General features: G+C 39.5%; 1 protein-coding gene across 1 annotated transcript; it reads left to right on the top strand.

The window, feature by feature from the left end:
- Nucleotides 1-12,792: 12,792 nt before the first annotated feature.
- Nucleotides 12,793-16,540, top strand: LOC115582814 (odorant receptor 131-2-like). The gene is made up of 3 exons (XM_030419023.1): nt 12,793-12,942; nt 13,040-13,164; nt 15,871-16,540. The coding sequence occupies exons 1-3, from the start codon at nt 12,793-12,795 to the stop codon at nt 16,538-16,540; spliced, it is 945 nt and encodes a 314-aa protein (XP_030274883.1).
- The last annotated feature ends 7,915 nt before the right edge of the window (nt 16,541-24,455 follow it).

Raw genomic sequence — 24,455 nt, 5'->3', positions numbered from 1 at the left:
TGTTGGCTTGCTAGTTACATTGAAAAGAATGTGGAGTGTTATTTACTTGGGAAAACCTAGGAAAGTTTTTGCACTTAGAAATTGTAAGTAAATCCTACAAGGGCAATCATCAATTCACTTTTACTTGCAAATATAAGCTTCTTTTACTAGCCAACCTCAGGTAATTCACTGATTGTTATTAATATGGTCATTGAGTTTTACTCTCTCATTCTTTGTAAGTTTTACTTAAACTCTGACTGCTTAAAACTGAAAAATCTCACCAATGGCTTTTCACAGTGTTTTTAAATACTTTTATTTATGGACTATATTTCAGTAACATATACACAACATTTTAAGATATTTTTTCGTGCAGTTTAAATTGCCTAAATTTGTTCTTGATGTTTTTGTTTATTGAAACAATGACTTTTATACGGAGCCCCTTAAGGGACATGGGGAAAAAAAAAAATGATGGGTGAAAAAAAAAAAAAAGATGTCATTTTTGCGGGATCTCGCAAAGGTTTTGCGAGATCTCGCAAAAAGTTTTGCGGGATCTCGCAAAGGTTTTGCGAGATCTCGCAAACGTTTTGCAGGATCTCGCAAACGTTTTGCAGGATCTCGCAAAGATTTTTTGCAAGATCTCGCAAAACCTTTGCGAGATCTCGCAAAGACAATTCTCATCTTTAGCTGACAGGAACTCAAAATAATGACTATATTTCCAGCTAGAAAATGCGCATCTCTCTCCTCCCTTCATTGTTGTTTGCGTTTGTATCGCTGCGTGGTGTTACACGTGAGTTGTGCTCATGCTGAAAACATGAATTGTGGCACACGTGACATCACTCCCCGAGTCAGGAAGAAAGCAGAACTATATATTTTTACTAAGGAAAATGACAGAAATAATGATAAGTAACTTTAATCTGATTACTAGTTTGTAAATGTTGACGTGTTAGATTACTCGTTAATGAAAAAAGTGGTCAGATACCGGCATCACTGCGCAGAGAGTCTTTTTTTAAGGGGTCCGGGGAAATTTCGAAAATTTTGAAAACTGGGCTGTTTAAAGATGCAATTTCAACATAGTTTGAGAAGGAAAGGAAGGCCAATCGTTGGGTCCTCATCGTCATATTTTAATCACAAATAAAGCTAATTTTCCCTCACTATAGGCCTACTGAGTATTTTTTATATATTACAGCCTATAATAAGACCTGCGCTGTGTGCATAGGCTATAAGAGCAGGTAGAACATTCCTTATTATAATTTCTTGGCTTCATTGACTATCTGCATCAGGCCTGCAGGAGGCTTTGTAGGTAATAAGAGACAAATATCGTCATTTAACATCGTCAGTAAACCCACAAACGTAATAAAAATCTGCAGCATTTAATGTTATAAACCCACAAATATAATATATTTTCCACAAACGTAAGAGCCGCCGCCTACTACAAACGTAACAAGCTATTTTCTACACATGTAATAACTATTACGTCAATGATTTATTTGTGGGGACGTGTAAATCTTTATTGTAATAACTTCCCACAAATGTAATAATACAATGAATAATGGTCGGGGTCGTTGTTTTTTGTATGTTTGCCTATACACCTACTAATACTACTGACCGTGGGCCCAAAATCCAGCTGCTGACTCTCCGCTGTCACACAGCGGACCCCTGTGACCAAAGTGTCAGCTGGACTTCAGAAGGGCCAGAATTCAAAACTACTAGAGCGGCCGTAAGCTGTCATTTGGACCGCTAGATTTAAACTCTATAATCTGTCATGTAAATACCCAACTGAGTGATGAATGCATTCATGTGTCATGATATTTAAAAAAAACAAAAAAACAACAACGAAATAACTCCAAAATTAACACGTTAAGAAGTTTAATTATACATTTATCAATATTCACATCATCGCACATAGTAAACTGTAATCATTGCATATTTACACAAGATTTTAATAGAGAAACACATAGAAAATTAACAACTAAAAGTAACTTACTTGACTCTGAAACATTTTATTTTAACACTTAATATATAATAAAACAATAATAGTAAAATAATTATCGAAAAAGCTGGAAACGAGCTGATCTAAAACAAACAAAGAGCCGTAGTGATCACTGGTCACATCTCCGCACATTACCTCCCCTCTCGTACAGTTACACACGGGCTTGTGGCATTTCAAGTGTCCGGTGTTTGGTTCCGTTTGCAGCGGACCGGCACTGCCTCCGTGTCCGTGTCAGCGAAGATGGCCAGTTGCGATCTTCTATAACATCCTCCTCGACCTGGCTGGGATCAATGCCCGCATCTTGTTCAAGGAGTGCTCAAAGTGATCGAAACGGCTCTTTTTTTTTGTTTGTTTTAGATCAGCTCGTTTCCAGCTTTTTCGATTATCATTATTTATTTTATTATATATTAAGTGTTAAAATAAAATGCTTCATAATCAAATAATTACTTTTCTTGTTCTGGGTTTTAAAGCCTTGTGCAATAATTACGGTTTACTATGAAATCGATTAATGTATAATTAAACTAGTTAAAATGTACACTTTGGTGTTATTTCGTTTTTTAAAAAAATATCATGACACAATGCATGCATTCATCACTCAGTTGGGTATTTATATGAGACATTATAGGGTGTAAATCCAGCGGTCCAAATGACCGCTTACGGCCGTTCCCTGCGCACTCGCCCGGCTGCCGGCTGCGCATAGAGATCGATGTTGTCTGTCGAGCTCGGAGGACGGCTTATTTTAGTACAAAATCGGGGTTTTGGTCCTTGTAGCTCATAGTCTATGCTATTATGGTGGGACAGAGGCATCATTTGTGTTTGAAAAACGTTTCACTTCAGATTTATTGATCATCCATTGAAGTTCGAATCTGTGAATATCTTTCCAACTTTACCGAACGACCAGCAGTGTTGCAGCTTTTGCGGGATCTCGCAAAGGTTTTGCGACATCCCGCAAAAACTCTTTGCGAGATCTCGCAAAACGTTTTGCGAGATCTCGCAAAACTTTTTGCGAGATCTCGCAAAACCTTTGCGAGATCCCGCAAAAATGACATCTTTTTTTTTTTTTTCACCCATCATTTTTTTTTTCCCCATGTCCCTTAAGGGGCTCCGTACTTTTAAAAAAATGAGGCAACTGTTTAAAAACCCATTTAATTTTCTTAAGTGAAACAATTTTGTTATCATTTACTTTAGTCGATAGAAGGATTGGCAAAGTTTTGTTAACATCCGTGTTCTTCTGCGAGTTTGAGAGACGTTTTTCCACTCAACTGCAGTGAGCGGTATCTTAGCTTCCAATATCCAAAAATACATAAATTATCAATAAAATGTCTCCATACTGCTTGTCTGAAGTAATCGAAGTGTCCTTTGCAACATCTCCATAGTTGTCAAGTACCTCAGTCCCTTCAAAACAATCAACACATCAGTGTCGGATGCACCTAAATCTTCTTCACTTGCGTGGAAGACACAAATCCTCAGGACTTGCTCAGCCTCGTCCTCTTGAGCTGCCTGTCTGCTGATATCCTGTAAAATAGTGAATCCATGTTCAGGTGCATAGTACAGCTTAACTTTTTATTTAAATTATAGACTAGTGTCAAAAATTTCAATATTCAAATACCCATTGATCCTAAACATTTGAAATAATTTCACTAAGTTTAGGAAGTTTAGAGAGTGCATCCTATATGATGATAATGTTGTTATTTGTATCTTTTGTGTATGCATTTGTGTTAGGGTCTGGAAACATATAAGCTTTGCTTATTCCACCCCCTTTTCAAACTCTTGTACTACTGTGTACTGTCTGCTGCAGAATTTGAAATAATTTTGAAATAAATTTTTCTGATACTGAAAATATTCTTGTTCCACAGTACCGATAACAGTTGAAGTTTGCACTCGCTTTTACACACACAAACAACCTGTAGTAAATCAGGCCTTATGGAACTTATGCACAACTCTAGTGATTCTTGAACTTTATTTCTTGTCTCTCATTATTGGAAACACTGGATAATACAGATGTGCATGTAGCAAACAGAGAGCAGAGGACAGAGGAGAGGGGAAGAGAGAAGGGGGAGGAAAGAGGACAGAGGAGAAGAGAGAAAATGGGAGAGGAGAGCAGAGAAGAGAGAATCAAGGAGAGTAGATTGGAAGAAAGAGGAGGGGAGAGGAGAGTAGAGGAGAAAGGATGGGGAGGAGTGAGAAAAGAACACAGGAAAGGGTAGGAGAGAGGAGAAAAGAGAAGCGAGGAGAGATAATCATTACCCCAAATTTCACTCTGTTTTTCATGTCAGGAAAATGCATTCCCACTCATGCACTGTGTAATAGGCCATATTACATCTATAAAAATATCTTTTTCGTCATCTCCAACTGAAAGAACCACCAGGATGCACTTACAATAAAGACTACTTATTGAAAGGCACCTGGAGATAGCCCTCTCTGAGATCCAGTTTTGAAAAGATGGTGGTGCCGTGAAATTGTGCTGCAAGCTCCTCAGACATCAGTAGCAGGTATCTGTCTGGGATGACTGCTTTGTTCGCCACACAGACGCGCAGAGTCCCCTGGCAACAAACACTAACACTGTAATGGACTCCAACAGGTCAATATTTGACACAGCATACCTGTGTTGGACGGCAGTGGGGGTGGACAGTGGACTGGAATGGAAGAACTTATGGTATGTACTGGCGTTAAGCAGGGAAACACTTGTGCCAGTTTCTGGCAGCATGGGCCCCCGATATAACACGGCAAATTATGGTCGGTGAACTTCAGGAGGTGTGTCCATCCAATCTGGAGGCGGCAGAGTGGCACATTTTTGCAAAGTTATTTCTTTTTTCCAAAGTTACGGCATGTTTGGTCATTAGCTGGACAGTTCTGGGTTCTGGTGGCATGTGTGCTTGATCCAAGGACGGTCTCACCAGGGAACTGATGTCTTTGCTGAACACAAACTGTCTCAATAAAACAGTCTGTGGGGCAGCAAACTGGTCTTTTAAAGTTTCACTGTCTCTGCATAGTCCACCACCATAGCCTTGTAGTTAAAACATAGAATCAAACATATATCAAGCAGGGGTCCTTACTTGTCCAGCAAAAAAACTCTAACTCTGCATCGCTCTTGAGTTCTTCCAAATCCCGCAGCTCTCTCAACCTCTGAAATGACGCTCTGATATTTAGGGAGCACTGACCAGTGCGAGAACATTGAATCTGTAGGGACTCTTATTTATATTCTCAACATTGATCGCAGTTGTGGAGGTCTGAACATACCTCCAAAATCCACAAACTCTGAATACACGTCACTTCTGGCGAAACATTTTATAATTCAACATCATTGGATGTGGGTATGGCCAGGGGACTCTATAGCACCTCCTACTGTAAATCCCCTCCTCCTACATGCACATACATTTCCAAAATTCGGTATGCATCGTGACAAACAAAAAATGTTGGGGGACCAAAACCCTCAGTACAACAGGAAGTCGGCCACATACAACAACATAAAATTTCCCATCTACACTCACACATTTAGATGATGGATGTTGCCTTTTATACGTCTATGCATCAATTCTGTTATGTATCCATAGCACCACCCACTGGACACAGGAAGTAAGCCTCATATTAATCAATCACAAGTGAGGACACCCCTCACATTACGGCAAATATTTTATTATATTTTTTCATGGGACAACACTGAAGAAATGACACTTAGATACAATGTAAAGTAATGAGTGTACAGCTGGTATGACAGTGTAAATTTGCTGTCCCCTCAAAATAACTCAACACACAGCCATTAATCTAAACCGCTGGAAACAAAAGTGAGTACACCCCTCAGTGAAAATATCCAAACTGTGCACAAAGTGTCAATATTTTGTGTGGCCACCATTTTTTTCCATCACTGCCTTAACCCTCTTGGGCATGGAGTTCACCAGAGCTTCACAGGTTGTCACTGGAATCCTCTTCCACTCCTCCATGACAACATGATGGAGCTGGTGGACCTTGCGCTCCTCCACCTTCAGTTTGAGGATGCCCCACAGATACTTAATAGGGTTTAGGTCTGGAGACAAGCTTGGCCAGTCCATCACCTTTACCCTCAGCTTCTTCAGCAAGGCAGTGGTCGTCTTGGAGGTGTGTTTCGGGTCGTTATCATGTTGGAATACTGCCCTGCTGCCCAGTTTCTGAAGGGAGGGGATCATGCTCTGCTTCAGTATGTCACAGTTCATGTTTGCATTCATGGTTCCCTCAATGAAGTGTAGCTCCCCAGTGCCAGCAGCACTCACGCAGCCCCAGACCATGACACTCCCACCATCATGCTTGTTTGCTGGCCTAGTAGCCACCACACACTCTGAACTAAATAATTTTATCTTGGTCTCATCAGACCACAGGACATAGTTCCAGTAATCCATGTCCTTAATCTGCTTGTCTTCAGCAAACTTTTTGCAGCTTTCTTGTGCATCATCTTTACAAGAGGACGACAGCCATGAAGACCAATTTGATGCAGTGTGCAGCGTATGGTCTGAGCACTGGCAGGCTGACCCCCTACCAACTTCTGCAGCAATGTTGGCAGCACTATTTTCCAAAGACAACCTCTGGATATGACACTGAGCACGGGCACTAACTTTTTTGGTCGACCATGGGAAGGCCTGTTTTAAGTGGAACCTGTCCTGTTAAACTGCTGTATGGTCTTGGCCACCGTGCTGCAGCTCAGTTTCAGGGTGTTGGCAATCTTCTTATAGCCTAGGCCATCTTTATGTGGAGCAACAATTCTTTTTTTCAATTCCTCAGGGAGTTCTTTGCCATGAGGTGCCATGTTGAACTTCCAGTGACCAGTGTGAGAGCGATAACACCAAATTTAACACACCTCCTCCCCATTCCCACCTGAGACCTTGTAACACTAACGAGTGTCAAAATAGTTGAGATCCATTTACTCCTGTCTAATATAAATACCAGTATGTACACACACACGGAGACAGTGTCAAGAAGGTTGAGAGTCATACACTCCTGTCAGACACAAATACAAGAAAGGGACATTATACTTAGTCCTGAAATGATTCTGCAATATATCAAAACTTTGCTTGCTGCATTGTGTTTGCCATAAATTCATTGGAAAGTGTTAAACCATTACATTAAAGGTGTGTTGAATTAGGAAGTGAAGAGGAAAGGGCAACATGGGGTGTCTGTGAAAAAGAGGAAGTGTTACACTCAAGGTTCTGTCTGTCATTCTGTCTCTGATGATCATTTTTGACTTAGTATTAACTTTGCAAAGTTAAAGGAGGTGTAAGGTGTAACCATGATGTATTGAAGTTTAGAGATCTAATGAAAATCAGTTAAGAAACAGTGTTGAGCTGAGGTCATGAGAAAGTGTTAAAGAACTGGTCAGGTCAACGTGAGGCCAAAAGGAAGTGTCAGAATCTGATCACGCTTTGGGCACGGACACAGACCGTGACCGAGGCATGTTGGATCATTATGAAATCGTCAGCCGTCATCAAGGGACTATTAGTCATTGAACGGAGAGATGGTGGGAAAATGTCCTAATAAGGACATAAATCCGTGCCACTGTCCAAAGCAAGAGAGAAGCGTTATGAAATCTTAATCAAGGGGTTATCAACCAGTGAATCGAGAGATGCTGAAAACATGTCCTAATAAGGACACAAAACCAAGCCAGTGTCCGAAGCAAGAGTGTATATAACCTGAGGAGCACGGACTAAAGTTCGTTCTTCCACTTGCTCAAGCCTTGAAGAAACACCTGAGACGGAGAATGTGGGCAGCCTAAACATCGCAGAAAGGACTTCAAGAAATCTTCAGCAGAAACAGACCAAGGAATTAAGAGCACAACGGATTAACCATTTTTGCCAACATGCTGTGGATTACAATTTGGATACTGGAGTACTTTTGTTCACGCTGCTGGCGTGAAGTTTGGACTTTGAGGAAGTTACAGGGCCTCCGGCTGGGTTGGTGATTTGCCTCAAGGACTTGGACTTTCAGCAGGAAGGGAAAGGCAAGCCATTGGATAGACCTGACCCTCTCCATCTCACCTAAATTTAAGTATTTCTAACCAATCTTCTTATAGCCTAGGCCATCTTTATGTGGAGCAACAATTCTTTTTTTCAATTCCTCAGGGAGTTCTTTGCCATGAGGTGCCATGTTGAACTTCCAGTGACCAGTGTGAGAGTGATAACACCAAATTTAACACACCTCCTCCCCATTCCCACCTGAGACCTTGTAACACTAACGAGTCACCTGACACTGGGAAGGGAAAATTGCTAATTGGGCCCGATTTGGACATTTTCAGTTAGGGGTGTACTCACTTTTGTTGCCAGTAGTTCAGACATTAATAGCTGTGTGTTCAGTTATTTTGAGGGGACAGTAAATTTGCACTGTTATACAAGCTGTACACTCACTACTTTACATTGTAGCAAAGTGTCATTTCTTCAGTGTTCCCCATGAAAAGATATAATTAAATATTTACAAAAATGTGAGGGATGTACTGTACATGAACAAAATTTGGTGAATTAGGTCAGTCTTCTTACTTCTTCTCTTTGACGCGGGCAATGGTAGGGCAGGTAAGAGCAGGAACTGCACCTGCGCGAGGGAGGGGCCAGCCGCGTATGCACGAGAATGATTGACACTTCTCAGACACTCCCCTTGGTTTTGAATGGTTGTGTTGATCTGGGAGCAGCGGATTCTTGCACATCAAATTAGGGCCACTGGGTGGACCCACAGATAGTGGTTTTTCACAGATATTCTACTGTCAGATCATAACGACAATTTTAGAAAATATAACAAAAAAAAAATAGTTACAGACTAAAGCTTCAAAGGAATCTGTAAAATAATATTTTCAACGCATTGCTAATGCCAATGAACTGAACACATCACTCTGGTCTGACCCCTTGTTTTTTCTTCTGATACATAATTCTGTTAAAATGAAAATAAAAAATGAATCCAGTGTGTTTTAGATTATCACTTTATTTGATCTTAACAAACCATTCATTAAAATTAAATAAACTAAACTTTTGTTCAAAAAGCTTTCTTATTGTTTGCCCAGAGAAACAGCCCAGTGCCCAGCGTCTTATGTTTTGCACTCTGCCTTTTTTGTACGGTCATTCAGAGTGCTTCAAGTGAGAGGAGATCTCAACTTTTTAGAAAGGTGCTGGTGACGTCACCATTGCCCTTTTCTTGTACTGGCCTCTGCAATAATATTTACTATATTTTTCTCACCTGTAGATCATGCCATGCAACCACATGACAGTGATCCAAAAAGACTGCTTTATGGACATGGGCCCTTGAAGCCTTCTCTTGTCTTTTATACGAGTTAGTTGTTTCTCACATTTATGAAAATTACACATAATTTAGAATCTTAATCAATCTTTTTTAACTGTAAATGATCTACGAATGAGTTCAGAGTAAAAGTGCATGATGAAAATTTATTTTTGTGTTTGGAACATTATTGGGATGTGAACAGCACTTAATAACTCATTGTTCATGTTAGAGAAGTGAGTTTGAAATGTGATATACACCATCTATAAGCATACAAGTCTGTTTTGTTGCAGGAACTTTCTGAATGTCTTGTCTCGTAGCCCATAAATTACTGGACTGATGAGCCGAGGCAGGACATGAATGAGTATTGAGACAGTAAAGCGAATGGCCAGTACCCCTCTTGGGAACAAGTATGTGAGACCTTCTAGAGTAAGACCATAAACGTAGGTGAGCATACACAGTATCAGCTGGAAGCCATGGAGGAGGACAGTGTTCCTTGCTTTCTCTGCATCTGCAGCAGCTGCTTTTGCAGCAAAAATAATCCTGAAGTATGTATAGAAAAGAGTTATCCAAACAATGACCATTAACACTATGTTGGAAATATTGCTCTTCTCTGCATGACTGGGGTGTCTGAAAACATTTTTTGACAGACAAAACACTCTAGAATGTAGGAATTCCATGGATTCTGTTGCCAGTGTGAAAAATAAATCTGTTAGGATAAACAGTGTTCCTATAACCCACGTCAGGCCGATCACAACATATGCTTTCTTTACTGTACAGATCTGGGAGTGGCGTAGAGGGAAGCATATGGCGATGTAACACTCTACTGCCATAACAGCTAGTGTTACAGGATTGTTAAGAGTGGCAGGTATACTAATCATCAGCAAAAATATACAGAAGGACACATTTAGAGTGAACACGATGTAACTCAGGACTTGAATAAGGGTGAACAAGGTCAGCAGGATAATATCATTGATTACCAGATGGATGTACAGGATGTATCGAGGGTTCATATTCAGAACCTGCAGGTAAAACAGAATTGATTAAGATATAAGAGGACAAGAAGACAAACAGTCCGACTATATGAGAATACTTATTCCTAAAGGGATGAAGTAAATATATACTCAGCATAATGATATATGTTGGCACAATGAATTTCCAGAAATGGATTCATACCTGATGTTTCCTGAATGTGTGTACCAGGACACCATTGACGTAGTTGATGGAGATGCAGAGAACCACTGTAATCACATTCTTGATTATAGCTATGTTCAAGCTGTCCCGATAGACAACTGCTGTGACATTCCTGTCAGTATTTGAAAGGCTCATGAGTCAACTAACAGGGTCCTTGAAACCTGTTTGACCAGAGACAGCTGTTTCTTAAGTCATTAGAATATGTTAATAGAACAGAATTGATCAGCAGTTTGCAAGAACAAAAATGCAAAAATAGCATAAAAAAGAACCATGTGTCATGAATACAAAGCTTCAAAATATTCAGTCAAATAAGACAATTACATTTGGACTAAAATTGTCTGTAAACAATGACTCCTGAACAAATTATCCTACCTTACCTTATCCCAACCTTGTTTATCAACAACAGTTTTATTTAATTTATGTTGGGTTATTGTTGTTTTTTCACTGATATTTACAAGAATCTGCCACAAATCAATGACACTTTCAAAGATTTAATGAGAAATTATTCCTGATCAGATTCTTTTAATCAATGAACTCAAAATATGTTCAAAAAAGTCACTTTGACATGTCACAATAAATGAATAAGCTGTAAATAACAAAATAAATGATGGCTGAGTGTCATTAAGCTGCTTGAGTGTCAGAATCCTGGTATAATACATCTTAGTTTTGTATATACTGTCATAACTTAGCGGGACATATGAATAACACAAAGCCATCATTAAAGTCATCACTAAACCTTAATTTGATTTCCTTCAAGTTAAAAAACAACCATTTGTGATTTAAACATGATATTATTTAAGTCATCCAGTCAGTCATCCCACTGAGCCAGCATGCAAAAGAACAGCACCATGAAGGGATAGTAGCAAAAGCACCATGAATGAGGCAGCAAAAGGCTCAAACAAAATGAATAATAAACTTTATAATAGTTGATTTGTATCCTTCAATGTTTCAGTGTTTCAATTGTAAATCTTCAATATTCTATTGTACAAGAGCCTCAACCACAATATATGAGTAAAAAAGGAAAGTCTACAATTCTGTAGTTTGTCTTCTAATACACAAAGAATAACACAGAATATGTTCTTACCTTGACAATGGTGGTATATGTGAATCATACATAGACTAAGTGAGATGTCTGGTGAATTACTTGATATATATAGTAGTCCAGGACGAATGTCTTGGGATCAAGAACAGTCACGGCTCTGTGAATTTGTGAGGTGGCAGTGTGCATCGTCAGTTTAGATTTTTGAAATTACATTTGTTAATAGTTTGCAACAATCATCCAGCAGCTGAAAGGATATGTGTATCTCTACAATAACATGCGCGGTTGAACACAATGAACAGTTGAAAACTGTTGATAATTTCAAACTCTTGACTTGCCGGCAGACTCATTTGGTTTTTCATGTTAATCTATCTATCTATCTATCTATCTATCTATCTATCTATCTATCTATCTATCTATCTATCTGTCTATCTGTCTGTCTATCACCATAAGTTTTCTCATTTCACAATGATTTCTATCTGTGGTTCAGTATTAAGTAAAAAGCAAGTCCAGTGTTGTGAATCTAAAATGTAATTGGAAGGCTCTTGTAGACTCTCCAAATTATATTGGAAAGACTGTAAAATTAGTCATTTTGCGGGGCTCAAAAAATAAAAAATCAATATACGGCGGCAAATGTTGCTATTGTGGTGGACCTCCACAAATAAATGAATGTGTTGGAAACGGATATGATTGTGTTCATGGTAATGTTGACAGGACTCCAGACTGTGATCAAAATGCGCAACAAAATTTTACATTTTGTCCTGCATGTGCAACCAGTGAGTTTGCAGATTTTGGTTACATACACTGGTATGTGGGAGGGGCAAATCAAATAAACTTGACTTTGGAATTACAGGTAGCAGGCTAATGTGTGTGAGAAGTGGAAGGAATGGGGAAGGGGGAATGGCATTGTAAGTGGCTAACGTGTGGAGGGGATGGGTCCCAAAAGTTGTTCCGAGCATGGACGGAGAAGGTTTCACTTTCACATACAATGGCGAAAACAAACTCTTGAAGCTTATTTTCGTCCAGGACAAATTAATCTGTGTTTGTTTGGTAATGCCTCGCTGCATGTTTAGTATGCAGCTGTTTTTGTCTGAAATTGTTAAGTCTCGTTTTGATTGAAAGTAAAGAGAGCTGCGTGCATAAACCTCTCATCCAATGTCCTTTTTATAAGTGGTGAACTTAGCCATTTGGGGGCTCCAGGCGAACAGTCATTTGGGGCCCCCTGCATCTACTGTTCTCTGGCTGTTAGTGGACCACCTGGCTGACTGCTACTGCTGTTGCTGGCTCCTGCTCCGGCTGGCTGTGAACCTGACCAGCTGCTGCTGTGGTATATTATAATTATCCTTTTCTCTTCAGCTTTCGACAGATGAACGCCTCATCTGCCAACTTGACTGTGGTATTACAGTATCAAGACTCCTTCACTAAACCTGTGACCGAGAATGTGATTGTTGTGGTTCTTGGGATCTCCATCAACTACATCAACGCAAGCCTCATTCACAGCTTCAGCAAAAACCAGGTTGAGTATTCAGTTTTAGAGTTATGTCTGTAAGTCACCTCACCTCGGACCTCAAACTTTTTCTCACACCCTGTCTGCTTTTGTTCCCACCCTCCAGATCTTCCACACAAATCCTCAGTATATACTTTTCTTTCACCTGGTGGTCAACAACATGATCCAAGTGACCCTGACTGTCATGCTGTTTGTCATCTGCTACATCATCTACAAAATAAATGTCTCTGTCTGTTACTCTTCATCCTGCTTGTTGTTTTCACCACTGAAAACACTCCTCTGAACCTGGCTGGCTGCTAAATGCGAATTTTGCACACGCAAACATGCCTGTCACTTATACATCTTCTTATAAATATACTGTATATTTTATATTTAATATTTCTGTGCTTTTTATATTTTGTGTGTCGGGAAACTTGAAAATTAAGAATTTCATTGCCTGGTGTAAACTATGTGTATATGACAATAAAACATCTTGAATCTCTATGGCCTTCAAGAAAATACTCTCAGGAAGTACCTGAAAAGGTATCTGTTGTGTAAAGTGAGCACTAAAACACAAACCAGGGTAATACTGGTAAAACTTCTGTGAACCACACGGTTTAACAAGTAAACTCCTCAGTTAACATTTAGCCAGACACACGACTGTTACACATTTTTGGAGATCAAAATTTAAGTGTTTATGTGCTTGGCACATTACAAGCAGAAGCTGTACAGTATGTCAAGTTATTCAGTGTTTCTGAAGTACAGCTGTACAATGTAGTGGAAATAGGAAAATAAATCAAATACTCAGAAAAAAACTCTATATGATGTAAATGTTTAACAGCCCTGTGCTTGGCTAAATGTTACATTATCTGCTACTTGATGGATACATAAGGTTTTAAGTTGTGAGACGAGGCCTGTGACAACATATTGCACTGCTCTCACACTCATGTGGCACTCAGCAAAACATACACATATATACACAACATATGAGTTACTGAAGGTGGCCTGTCATTTATTCACTTCAGTGGATGATGTGTTTTTGATCTGCACTGTGAACTTTGTTTTTAAAATTATAATCTTATTTATTCTGAGAAAAAGTTTCTGGGTTTAAAGTAAGAAGACAAATTATTTGTTTTCTTCTATTTCTATCCTTTAAGAATCTAAAACATTGACCTTTGAAACTATTTAACATTAACAATGTGTATAATTACTCATTCAAATCTCTCATGTTGAATTGAGTGGGACATTTAACAGAAATAAAGGCATTGTCAGTGTTCTCTGATAGGTTAACTTTTATTTTAACAGAGATAAAGTACTGGTGGAGCTATTAACCTGGTTGATTTATTGGTCTAGCTCTACCAAAAAGGTGTGTTTCAGATCAGAAGCACACATATACTGATGTTATGTCTCTATAAACTCATTCGACAGCACAGTCATGTTGATGGGGACTGATGTCCAGATCACAATATATTATCTCAGGTCAGTATTGAACTGCTTCATTCATTGAACTGATCTGCTTCACTTGACTACTTCTGCAGCCCTTTATAGGTGCTGATTTTTAGATGACATTCAATTCATTATACTGTGTCCTCTGCTTTTTACACAAGTTCATCGACTGCAGACATGAATTTCACACCTGTGGACAGCAATGTGACAGGAGCTGTGAATTACCTGGACAGGTTTTTTACAGCTCTTGGAAGGAATTTAATCGTTGTTGTCCTGGGCATCACCATCAACTACATCAATGCCAACATGGTCCACACATTCAGTAAACATCATGTATGTATTTCACTGAATCTGCTAGTTTTTACAGTTAGGCACAAAAGGTAAATAGGGTAGTACAATGTGTATAATGTGTTTGAAGCTGTGCAGCACTCTGCTCTTTTCTTCTCCTTTCTTCTATTATTTTTCTTACAAACAAGTGGGTTTGAGAAGTATTATTAAATTAGTTGGAATTCATGTTAATGAAAGAAGTGGTCTTTTATACTGCTTGACCTTCTCTTCCAGTGCACATACAATTTGTGTGATGAAGTAACTAAAGAAACATGACATGACCATGGTTGAATGTTGAAGGTGCCATGTGTAAGAATTCAAGTTGAATTTATACTCAAATAAGGGGCAGCTGTAGCTTCCATCTGCAAGTTAGCTGTGCAACTAGGGGTTCTAATTAAGTAGAGGCACATGTACGATATGGATGTTAGTAAGACAGGTGGATTTTATGGTAAAGTATTGATTATCAGGCATATAGATTGACAGATGTTCAAGTTCATTCTAATGCTGTAGTGTATTAAGTTAATGGACTACATTAGATACATGTGGGAGGCTATACACAACTCAAAATTTGTATGCGTGTCCATTAAGAGTCAAATGACATGTGTAGCAAACTACTATTTCTTTGCATGATCTCATTCATTTTCAAGATCTTTTTTAATGTTTTAAACTAAAAGTCTTACACATTGCCCCTTTAATATTCAACTTATGCACAAAAAGCATGTGACTGTAAAATGACTGTCTTTGTTAAATAATCAAGTATTTTTCTTAATTATTGATTCTTGTGTTACTCTGCAGAGCCCATACTGATATATGGAAATGTTTAATCTTGTCTGATTAGTAGTCTAAAATCCAAAATATTTAGTTTTCTTATATTTTACACAGCATCAAAAAAGCATGAGTTTACAATTATATGAATTATTCTAGGAAAAAAAGGAAAGCAACATATCCTAAAATATCTAATATTATATTACTAATCAATTAATGGACTAATCCTTTCAGCTTTAAAGCAGTTAGGGATTTGTGTTTTACTACACTCTAACTCTATATTTGTACAATTCAGATCTTCAAGTCGAACCCACGCTATATCCTTTTCATCCACCTGGTGTTCAACGACATGATTCAGCTGACAACCAGCATTTCCCTCTTCATCATCACCTACGCCTTCCAAACCATCTATGTCTACCACTGTTGTCTCTTGGTGGTCCCGGCCATTATGACCACACAAAACACCCCTCTGAACATAGCTTTTATGGCAGCTGAGTGCTACATTGCTGTCTGCATTCCCCTTCGCTACAACAACTTATGTTCAGTCAAAAGAACATACATTGTAATTGGCATAATGTGGACGTGCAGTTCATTTTCTGTCTTGCCGGATGTCTTCATCCTTTTTGCAATCGAACCTCTGGAGTTCATATATTCAAAAGTGATGTGCTCTAGGGATGCAGTGTTTCGGAGCAAGTATAGTTTAAAGAAGAGGGATGCATCCCACATGTTGTTTCTGGTAGGGGTTTGGTTGACTCTGTTCTACACTTATTTCAGAATTTTGTTTGTAGCCAAAGCTGCCAACACAGATGCTAAAAAGGCCAGAAACACTCTTCTCCTTCATGGCTTTCAGGTGCTGTTGTGTATGATGGTTTATGTGCAACCTATGCTACTTCATGTTCTCAGATACTTATTCCCAGGAAGTCTAAGTGCCATATACTTTGTTTTGTTCATTATAAACCAAATCCTCCCTCGCCTTGTAAGCCCTATTGTCTACGGGCTACGAGACAAAACTTTCAGGAAGTACTTCAAAATGTATCTCCTATGTACCATGAACGTCCATCCTAAGACAACCGTGATGATGCTTACTTAAAATAGCTCTTAAAAATGTTTGATTCACCTTAGTAACTGAATGAAACTAATAAAAAAACACAAATGATGAAACAATTTTGAGAAATCACAAAGCCTCTCTGTAACTAAGTTGATAACAGTTGTTGTTCTGGTCATTTTACAGCAGCCACATAAGGCAATGTGACATGAGTAGGAGTCGACCGATATGGTATTTCAGGGCCAATACCAATACCAGTTTAATAAAAATCAAGGAACTGAAAAACGATATGTCTTTCACGGTAACCATCAAAGTCTTTGTGTTGAAATGTCAAACAACCAGGGCTGATACTTAGTCTACCCTTACACTTGAGTACATTTCAAGTCATTAACATAACTTGGTATAGCCACCCCAATCTGTTCTACTTAAAGCAGCTGAGCTACAGTATAATTAAATATTATTGTTGGTGAGCCAAACTGGGGCTTGCTTAAACAAATCAAAACATCTCAAATGGCTGTTTGAAATGTCTTATTGTGTCTTAACATATACCACAATGATCTTCACTTTATGTGCAATAACAACATTGGTCATGATGCAACAGATCTTAAATTCAATTTTTAGCTGGTAAACTCACTCATGCACTGCTTAGTCCCAAGAAAGCACTTGACTGTCTTATCTGATATTTACATATCAGGTATGTGAGCTGTTTGGTTTTTTTTTCAACTAAGTTTTTATTCGTTTTTTTTTACAGAGAAACGGGTAACAGTACAGTTCATCAAACATCGTTGCCGGGTAGCATTATTACATCCACAATTGTCATGCAACAGATTTTACATTCAGGGTTATGGACAAGAGGGTTTGAACAGGTTTCCGTGTTTGATAGTGTACAGGACAGACGGGGGGAAAAAAATAAAATAAAACAAAACGGAGGTGTGTGCTCATTCATTCCCACATTTTCTCCAACAGCTATGATCTATTGATGTCAGGTATGTCTTCATTTTTGGAGTAATAAAAAAACAGACAAGGTTCTTCCAAAAGAATTCAAACCAACACATAAAGCAAAAGGTAGAGAAGGGAGTTTTGCACATGTTCGCCCATTGCTGATTGGATATCTTATAATTCAATTTAGGATGTAGTAGCCCCCCCTCCTCTTTGTCATTTCATTGTAAAGTTTAGAAACCACTGATTTTGAGCATGTATGCTTTAACTGTTCATTGTATTTCATTGGGATACGAAATTGCCTAATTTTCCCCAATTTCTTTAATAAAATATTGGTGTAGCTGTAAGTATCTAAAGAAATCATATTTTTCTAATTTATATTTATCTTTCAGTGTCTGAAAATGTTGTAATTTATTTTTCACCATTATGGTAAAGTAAACAGTAATACCTTTCTTCAACCAGCATTTAAATTTAGAATCCATGCAGTTTGGTTTAAATTCTGTTTCATGTGCAACCCAACTAAGTTTTTTCACCTGGGTCCACAAATGTAATTGCCCTACCACATCAAACCAGGTGTGCAAAGTGAATGAGGGAAGTGGACTCAAGTGGTCCTGACAAATTATTGTTAATTTATGATCTCCAATCATTCCCTGTATTAGGACACCATTACATTATTTCTCCATCCCATTCCACCTTGCTTCATATTCACTGTCACACAAGAAAATTATAGTCTTTAGTTGGGCAGAGTAGTAATAATCTCTAAGACTAGATAGAGACATACCACCTCCCACCCTACTGGTAGTTAAAGTACTATATTTGATCCTTGATTTCTTACCATTCCACATAAATCACAAAATTTGTTTGTCCCATTAATGAAACTGACTGGTTCAGATTTTAAATGGTAGTGACATAAATAGATACAGCAATCAAGGTAGAATAGCCAGTGCCGCTGCTAGCCATTATGGTGCCCTAAGCATAATTCCTTTATGATGATGTCATGTAGCCTCTGTGACATTCAGATGTAGCTAAGCTAGCTGTAGCAGTAACACTAAAAGTCTGAGTTCTTCAGACTTCACATCATCAAGAACCATTTTCTGTCCCACTGCACATCTGTCTCTCACATTTGTGTGAGACTGTAGCCTACATTCTGCTGAATTCTATTGAATGACAATCCTAAAGATGGTCGTGGGTTTATTATGCATTACAAACACAAAAATATGCGTTCTCAAACAGCGTTGCCACTGTTACCTTGAAAAAGTAATCTGATTACTGATTACTCCTTTAAAAAGTTACTTAGTAACTGATCATGTGTCTTTAAATGTAACTAAGTTAGATTACAAGTTGCTGTATTAATTACATTCAGCAGCTGCCAACAACTTCCCTACTGTGTCAACATAAAAATGACAACCAGCTTTGCCAATACTCACTTTATTGAAAGTGCTTCGCTCGCAGCTCTCTGCTTAATACCACCTGGTGGGACTTGCTCTGTAAACTTTACTGTGCTGCGACTCCAAATGTTTCTTCAAATTTGACGTTGAGTTTTTGAAGCTTGATGGTACTTTGTCGCCAGGACAGAGTGTACAACGAACCTTAATATATATTTTTGCTTTCTTCTTGCGTCACGGAGAGTGATGTCACATATGCGACAAGTCACATTTTCAGCATGAGGACAATTACGTGTAAATTTGCTGACACAAACTCAAAATAATGACTGTATTTCCAGCTCGAAAATGTGCATCTCTCTCCTCCCTCCATTGTTGTTGGAGGGCCGCGCAGAGACCTTTGGAGGGGCAGGTGCTCAAAGTTTAAAGGGGGCACATGGAGCACGAATTTGAAACACCATACAGAAACATACCTTGCAATATAACCAGTTGAATGGTAGCAACACATATTCATTAAGAATGTAAATGCAAAATTAGTCCCTGATGGGGTACATTGACATTGAGAGAATGAGGGGTGAAGATACAGCCTATATCCACAAGGCCATACTTCAAGCTGTGCATTAATTTAGGAAATATGAAGCAGATAATGTATTAAGTTGAAATTAGATCACGATAAGACACTGGACTGTTTAACTGTGGCTACTCTTCCAGGAGTCCTTGCTTTTCAGGTTTAATCAAATTGGAGGATAAAAATTAATCAATTTCTGATACCTCTTCATTTTAATTTCACAGCTTTATTTTTGTTTTCTAACCTCAGTAAAACCACATGCAACCAATTGTTTTGACACAAACATGACTTCAACATTAAATGTTTTATCCTGTATTTATTGACAGACATATTCATATTGTGTCTGTCTGGGTTTGTCTGTGTCTGTCAGTCTGCATTTGTCTGTATCTGTCTGTGTCTGTCTTTCTGTGTCTGCCTGTATTTGTGTCTGTGTCTGTATCTGTCTGTCTGTGTCTGTCTGTGTCTCTCTCTGTGTCTGTATCTGTCTGTCTTTGTTTGTCTGTCTGTCTGTCTGTGTCTCTCTGTCTGAGTCTCTGTCTGTGTCTCTCTGTCTGAGTCTCTGTCTGTGTCTGTCTGTCTGTGTTTGTCTGTCTCTGTCTGTGTCTCTCTGTCTGTGTTTGTGTCTGTGTCTGTCTGTGTTTGTGTCTGTGTCTCTGTCAGTGTCTGTCTGGTCTGTCTGTGTCTCTCTGTCTGTGTTTGTGTCTGTGTCTGTGTCTGTCTGTGTTTGTGTCTGTGTCTCTGTCAGTGTCTGTCTGGTCTGTCTGTGTCTCTCTGTGTTTTTTACACATCACAGTGGCATTTTTCTTTGTTGCAGTTATAACAGCAACTTACTGTTGCCCATGCTCTGAAAAATATCAATGAATTCACTGAGGTTGATTGGAATATCCTTCTCAATTGCCAGTAAAAGAAGCTCTGACAAACTCTCCTCTGTGCAAAGGGTGCAAAGTTTTGTTTTCACCAGCTTCAGTTTTGAGAAATACGTTCCACAGTTGCTGTAGACAACGGGAGGGTGCCATATGTCTTCAGCAGCTCAGTCAAGTTAGGGAAAACCAGACGTGCATTCTTTTTCTTTGACCACTGAAAGAATAGATGTCACACTGATTGATGAGGGGCATGAGTATGAAGTATGGAAGACCTTAAGTTCTGTCTGCACATTGTCTTCTTCTTTAATGTTGTAGAATTGGCAGAGTTTCTTCACAGCTTGCAGTGCTTCTGTTGGAATTTTTGCTGTTTTCCAGTTCTCTGGGACTGTCAGGCAGTGGAGGGCATTCAGGATTTCCATTGTGGAGTTATCTTCTCCTTAAAAGCGTCTCTGAAGCTCTTGTGTCATTGTGTCCATGAAAACGTAAAACACTTTAACACGGTAGTAGTCTTGCAAAGCAGGGAAAGTGTGGTCAGCAGCAGCTGTTGTGGCAATGACCTTGAACCTTGCTGGCATTTTCCTCTTCCTAGCTTGACCAGGAATCTCAGTTGGGGGGTCCAGGCCCACACTATGCAGCCTTCTCTGTAGCCTGTTTATACATGTTCTCAAACTCCTCTGTTCTGCTGTGGGCCAGCCTCTGAAAAACTACATCAACAACTTTGTATGCTGCAGCCAGGTATGTCTTTCTGCTGCAAAGCATCAGTTGTCATTGCAGTCACCTGGAAGATTGGACAGGTGATCTCCAGACACAGGAAGAATTCAAAGTTGATGCTCTTGAGAAGAATCATTGCATTACCTGCTGAAGAGTCCGGTGGGTCTTGCTGTGTCATTTCCTCAAGAAACTGCATGACAGCTGGGAGGACCTTCCTCAGAGTGCAAAGGGCAGTTTCTCTGCAGGCCCACCGCGTGTCTGACAGCTTCTGCAGCTCCAGTGGATGCTGATCAGGGTACATTGTCTTCTGCATTTCAATATGCAGTGTCGTTTGGATGAGTTGGCCAAGTTTTTCAACTAAGTTGAAAAAGCTGACAAAACAGATGTTCGACTTTGCACTTTCAACAAACACCATTTAAGGCAATGTGCCTGACATTGTACGTACAAGGACTTTGGATTTCTTTTTAAAATTCTTGACTGAAGTCCCTTAAAGCGTCCGCTTGACCATACCCTTGACCCCAGATGTTTTCCAACTTCAGATCATTCTCCTCCAGTAGAGCTATCACTACCTTTTCAAGAGCATCTCCACTTGTGGTATGAGCGTTACACACCTGAAGAAAGCGCTCCTTGATTTGCAGGTTATGCACGTACCTGATAACAAAAGAAAGCTGTTCAGTGTGTGCAGCATCTGTGGTTTCATCCATAAGAATTGAAAAGGTTTCACTCGCTTGGATTTCTTTTTGGATTACTCGTTTGACTGATATGGCCAAAGCTTTGATCATATCATTCTGACTTCTGCTGGAGAGCGGTGAGACAGGGAGTCTTTTACCAGGTCCCTGCTTCTCTTTTATGGATTCCAGGTGTAATCTAATTACACTGTCATATTTGCTAAACAGCTGCACCAACTCTAGGTGCCTCGATTTTGGCTTGACAGGGTCTCATCGTCTCCTCTAAAAGGCATGCCCTGTCTTGCCAGGTAAAGAGTTGTGGCTAGTAAGCGGGACAAGATTTCTCGTTTTTTTTTTTCTCTTTCCCTGTCTTTAGCAGCTTGTGATGCACGGTCACCCATTTCAAAAGCTGCCTCCAGTGATCTCTTTTTAAAGTTGTTCCACCTCACCATACCGCACATGTGTGATTCTGAGGCACTGTGCTCTTTAATTCTCTCTAGAGCCTTTCTCCACCGATTAACTCCTGATTTCCATGTTTTGCGGCTTGTGTATTTTTCCTCACTCAAAAAATGACGGCAGCTGAAACATAACGTGGCGTCAAGACTTGGGGAACACTCTAGCCATGTGTTGTTCTCATACCATTTCTTTTGAAATGACCGCCCTTCTTCATTTTTTGGAAGGGATGAGAGCACTGGTTGACAGGGTCCAGTACTGTTGCACAACTGAATGAAGGCCTCATCATATTTAATGTTTAATTGCAGTACATGGGCAGGATCATTTGGGTGGGTTAGTCAAAGCAGGTGTAAGAATGTTTGCCTCCCTCTGGTTTCAGTCTCCTCCTGGCTTGATGCTCCCTCTACATCAACATTTTGTGTCATCTGTAATACAGGCTCTCCCTCTCTTACTCTTGGCTAGCTGCTCCCTCTACTTCAGCATTCTGTGTGGGCTCCTCAATAACCACTCAGTGCGTTTACATGACACACAAGAAAACCAAATTACTTGGTTAGTCTGACTATGAACGGATCTTTAACATGCATGTATACACCTTAGTCTGACTAAAATCGGACCGGATCGGATATCTCATAGTCGAATTAAAGCACCCAGATTATTCGATTGATAGTCGCATTACTCCTCCATGTATACGTTCCATCAGATCGGATTGGATTTTGCGTTCTGTTGTTTTCTCTAACTGAATACCTCTGCAATGTAAATAGCTGGTACCAGTGACGAACTTAGCCACTTTGGGGGCTCCAGGCGTACAGTCATTTGGGGGCCCCTGCATCTACCGTTTCTAATGTACCTTTTATCACATAATGAGATACTCCATACAAGGGATGAACAAAAGTCAGTATCCTTCCTTTCTTTAATCTCACTCAGCCAGTGTAATCCATATTGGATTAAACATCCTTTTTAAAATATTGCAAACTCTTATATTGTCCTAAGGCATGTATGTGTGCAAATAGATTTGTTTTCAACTTTAGATTTCTTGATCTTCTTCAGCCCCTGACTAATGCATGTTTCTCACAGACAAGATAATCTTGACTCTTCAACTCTTAACAAAGATTTATATATGACCTCGGTTATACAATATTAGTAAAGACCTGACATTTGTTATTCCAGGGTTAAATAAATATTTATTTCAAAAAAGAAAACAGATTGAAAGACACGGCTGTCTCCTCACTTGCAGTTTATACCTTGTAGACTGATTTATCTGGTGGTGTAGAGCTATATACTGGTAAAGCTATGCTTGAGCAATCCAAATACACCTTCTTCAAGACATCTACTAGTACATATGACAGCGCAGGGATGACGAGACGGGCACAGGTCCACGGTGCTGAAAAGAACATGCAGATGCCCACTTACCATGCTGTAGGACTTACAAGTCTGAATTTCTAATAATATCCATGGTATAAATGTTATGATTTGGCCATGGTTGGGAGTGCAAATCAAGTTCATTTGAGAAAAGTACTGTGTGTAAAGCACCTTCAACTCCTCAATGAACTTGTTATATCCAGTTTTATCTGGCAACCGGCCTCCTTGAGATAACATATGGTCCTCCAAGTTCTGAGGCACAGTTAGGAAAAACTACTTCAGATCGAGTAATTTCTTGCTTGATTTTCCTCCATTCACTGTGACATTTTCCTCAATTCCCCTCTGGCTCAGTTCAGTGTAGTGCCCTGGCCGATCTGACATGGCCTCAAGTACCCTGATTTCTAAATCTTCCTGCTGTAAAATCAAGCAAGCTGATGCCGGGGTACCCGCCTGTTGCTTCAGCTGTTGGTGGACCACCTGGCTGACTGCTAGCACTGTAGCTGGTTCCCGCTCCAGCTGGTGGTGAACCTGACCAGCTGCTGCCACGGTACACTCCTCCTGCTCCGACTTGGCTAGCTGTTGGTGAACCTGGCTAGCTGTTGCGGCGCTAGCCTCCTGCTGCAGCCGGTTTTGTAATCGCTGTAACTGCACTCATCGCCGCTTGTCGAGGCTTTTCTGACTCGTTTTGAAGTGTCATGCAACTTTTCCTTCTTTTTGAAAAAAGACAGTCAATTAACTGTCTTTTTGACATGTTTGCATTGAAATAACAACCTTTTGCTCCTCTCTGCTTGCTCCCCAGATGCGGCAAATTCCAGAAGTTTTTGCTGTGTCAGAGCCGGGTTTGATGACCCAGTTAGCTTTTCAGTGCATCAACAAATCTCCGACTCTTTCAAATGACGTTAAATCTTAATAAACAGGACAGGTTTTGTTCTATAAATCTATATATGAATATGATCAATTTATTCTATACATTTAAAAAAAATAATAATAATAATTTCTATACAAGAGGTACCGGAC

This window comes from Sparus aurata, chromosome 6, assembly GCF_900880675.1.
Source record: "Sparus aurata chromosome 6, fSpaAur1.1, whole genome shotgun sequence".
Lineage (NCBI taxonomy): Eukaryota > Metazoa > Chordata > Actinopteri > Spariformes > Sparidae > Sparus > Sparus aurata.
Note: the sequence above shows the minus strand (reverse complement) of the source record. Positions and strands in the feature narration are given on the sequence as shown.

What these genes read in the sequence shown, in the direction of transcription:
- LOC115582814 (XM_030419023.1), top strand. Translation starts at nt 12,793, where the DNA reads ATGAACGCCTCATCTGCCAACTTGACTGTGGTATTACAGTATCAAGAC. An exon ending in ACAGCTTCAGCAAAAACCAG is followed by an intron (nt 12,943 to 13,039) that starts GTTGAGTATTCA and finishes CCCACCCTCCAG; the next exon opens with ATCTTCCACACAAATCCTCA. An exon ending in TACAAAATAAATGTCTCTGT is followed by an intron (nt 13,165 to 15,870) that starts CTGTTACTCTTC and finishes CTATGTCTACCA; the next exon opens with CTGTTGTCTCTTGGTGGTCC.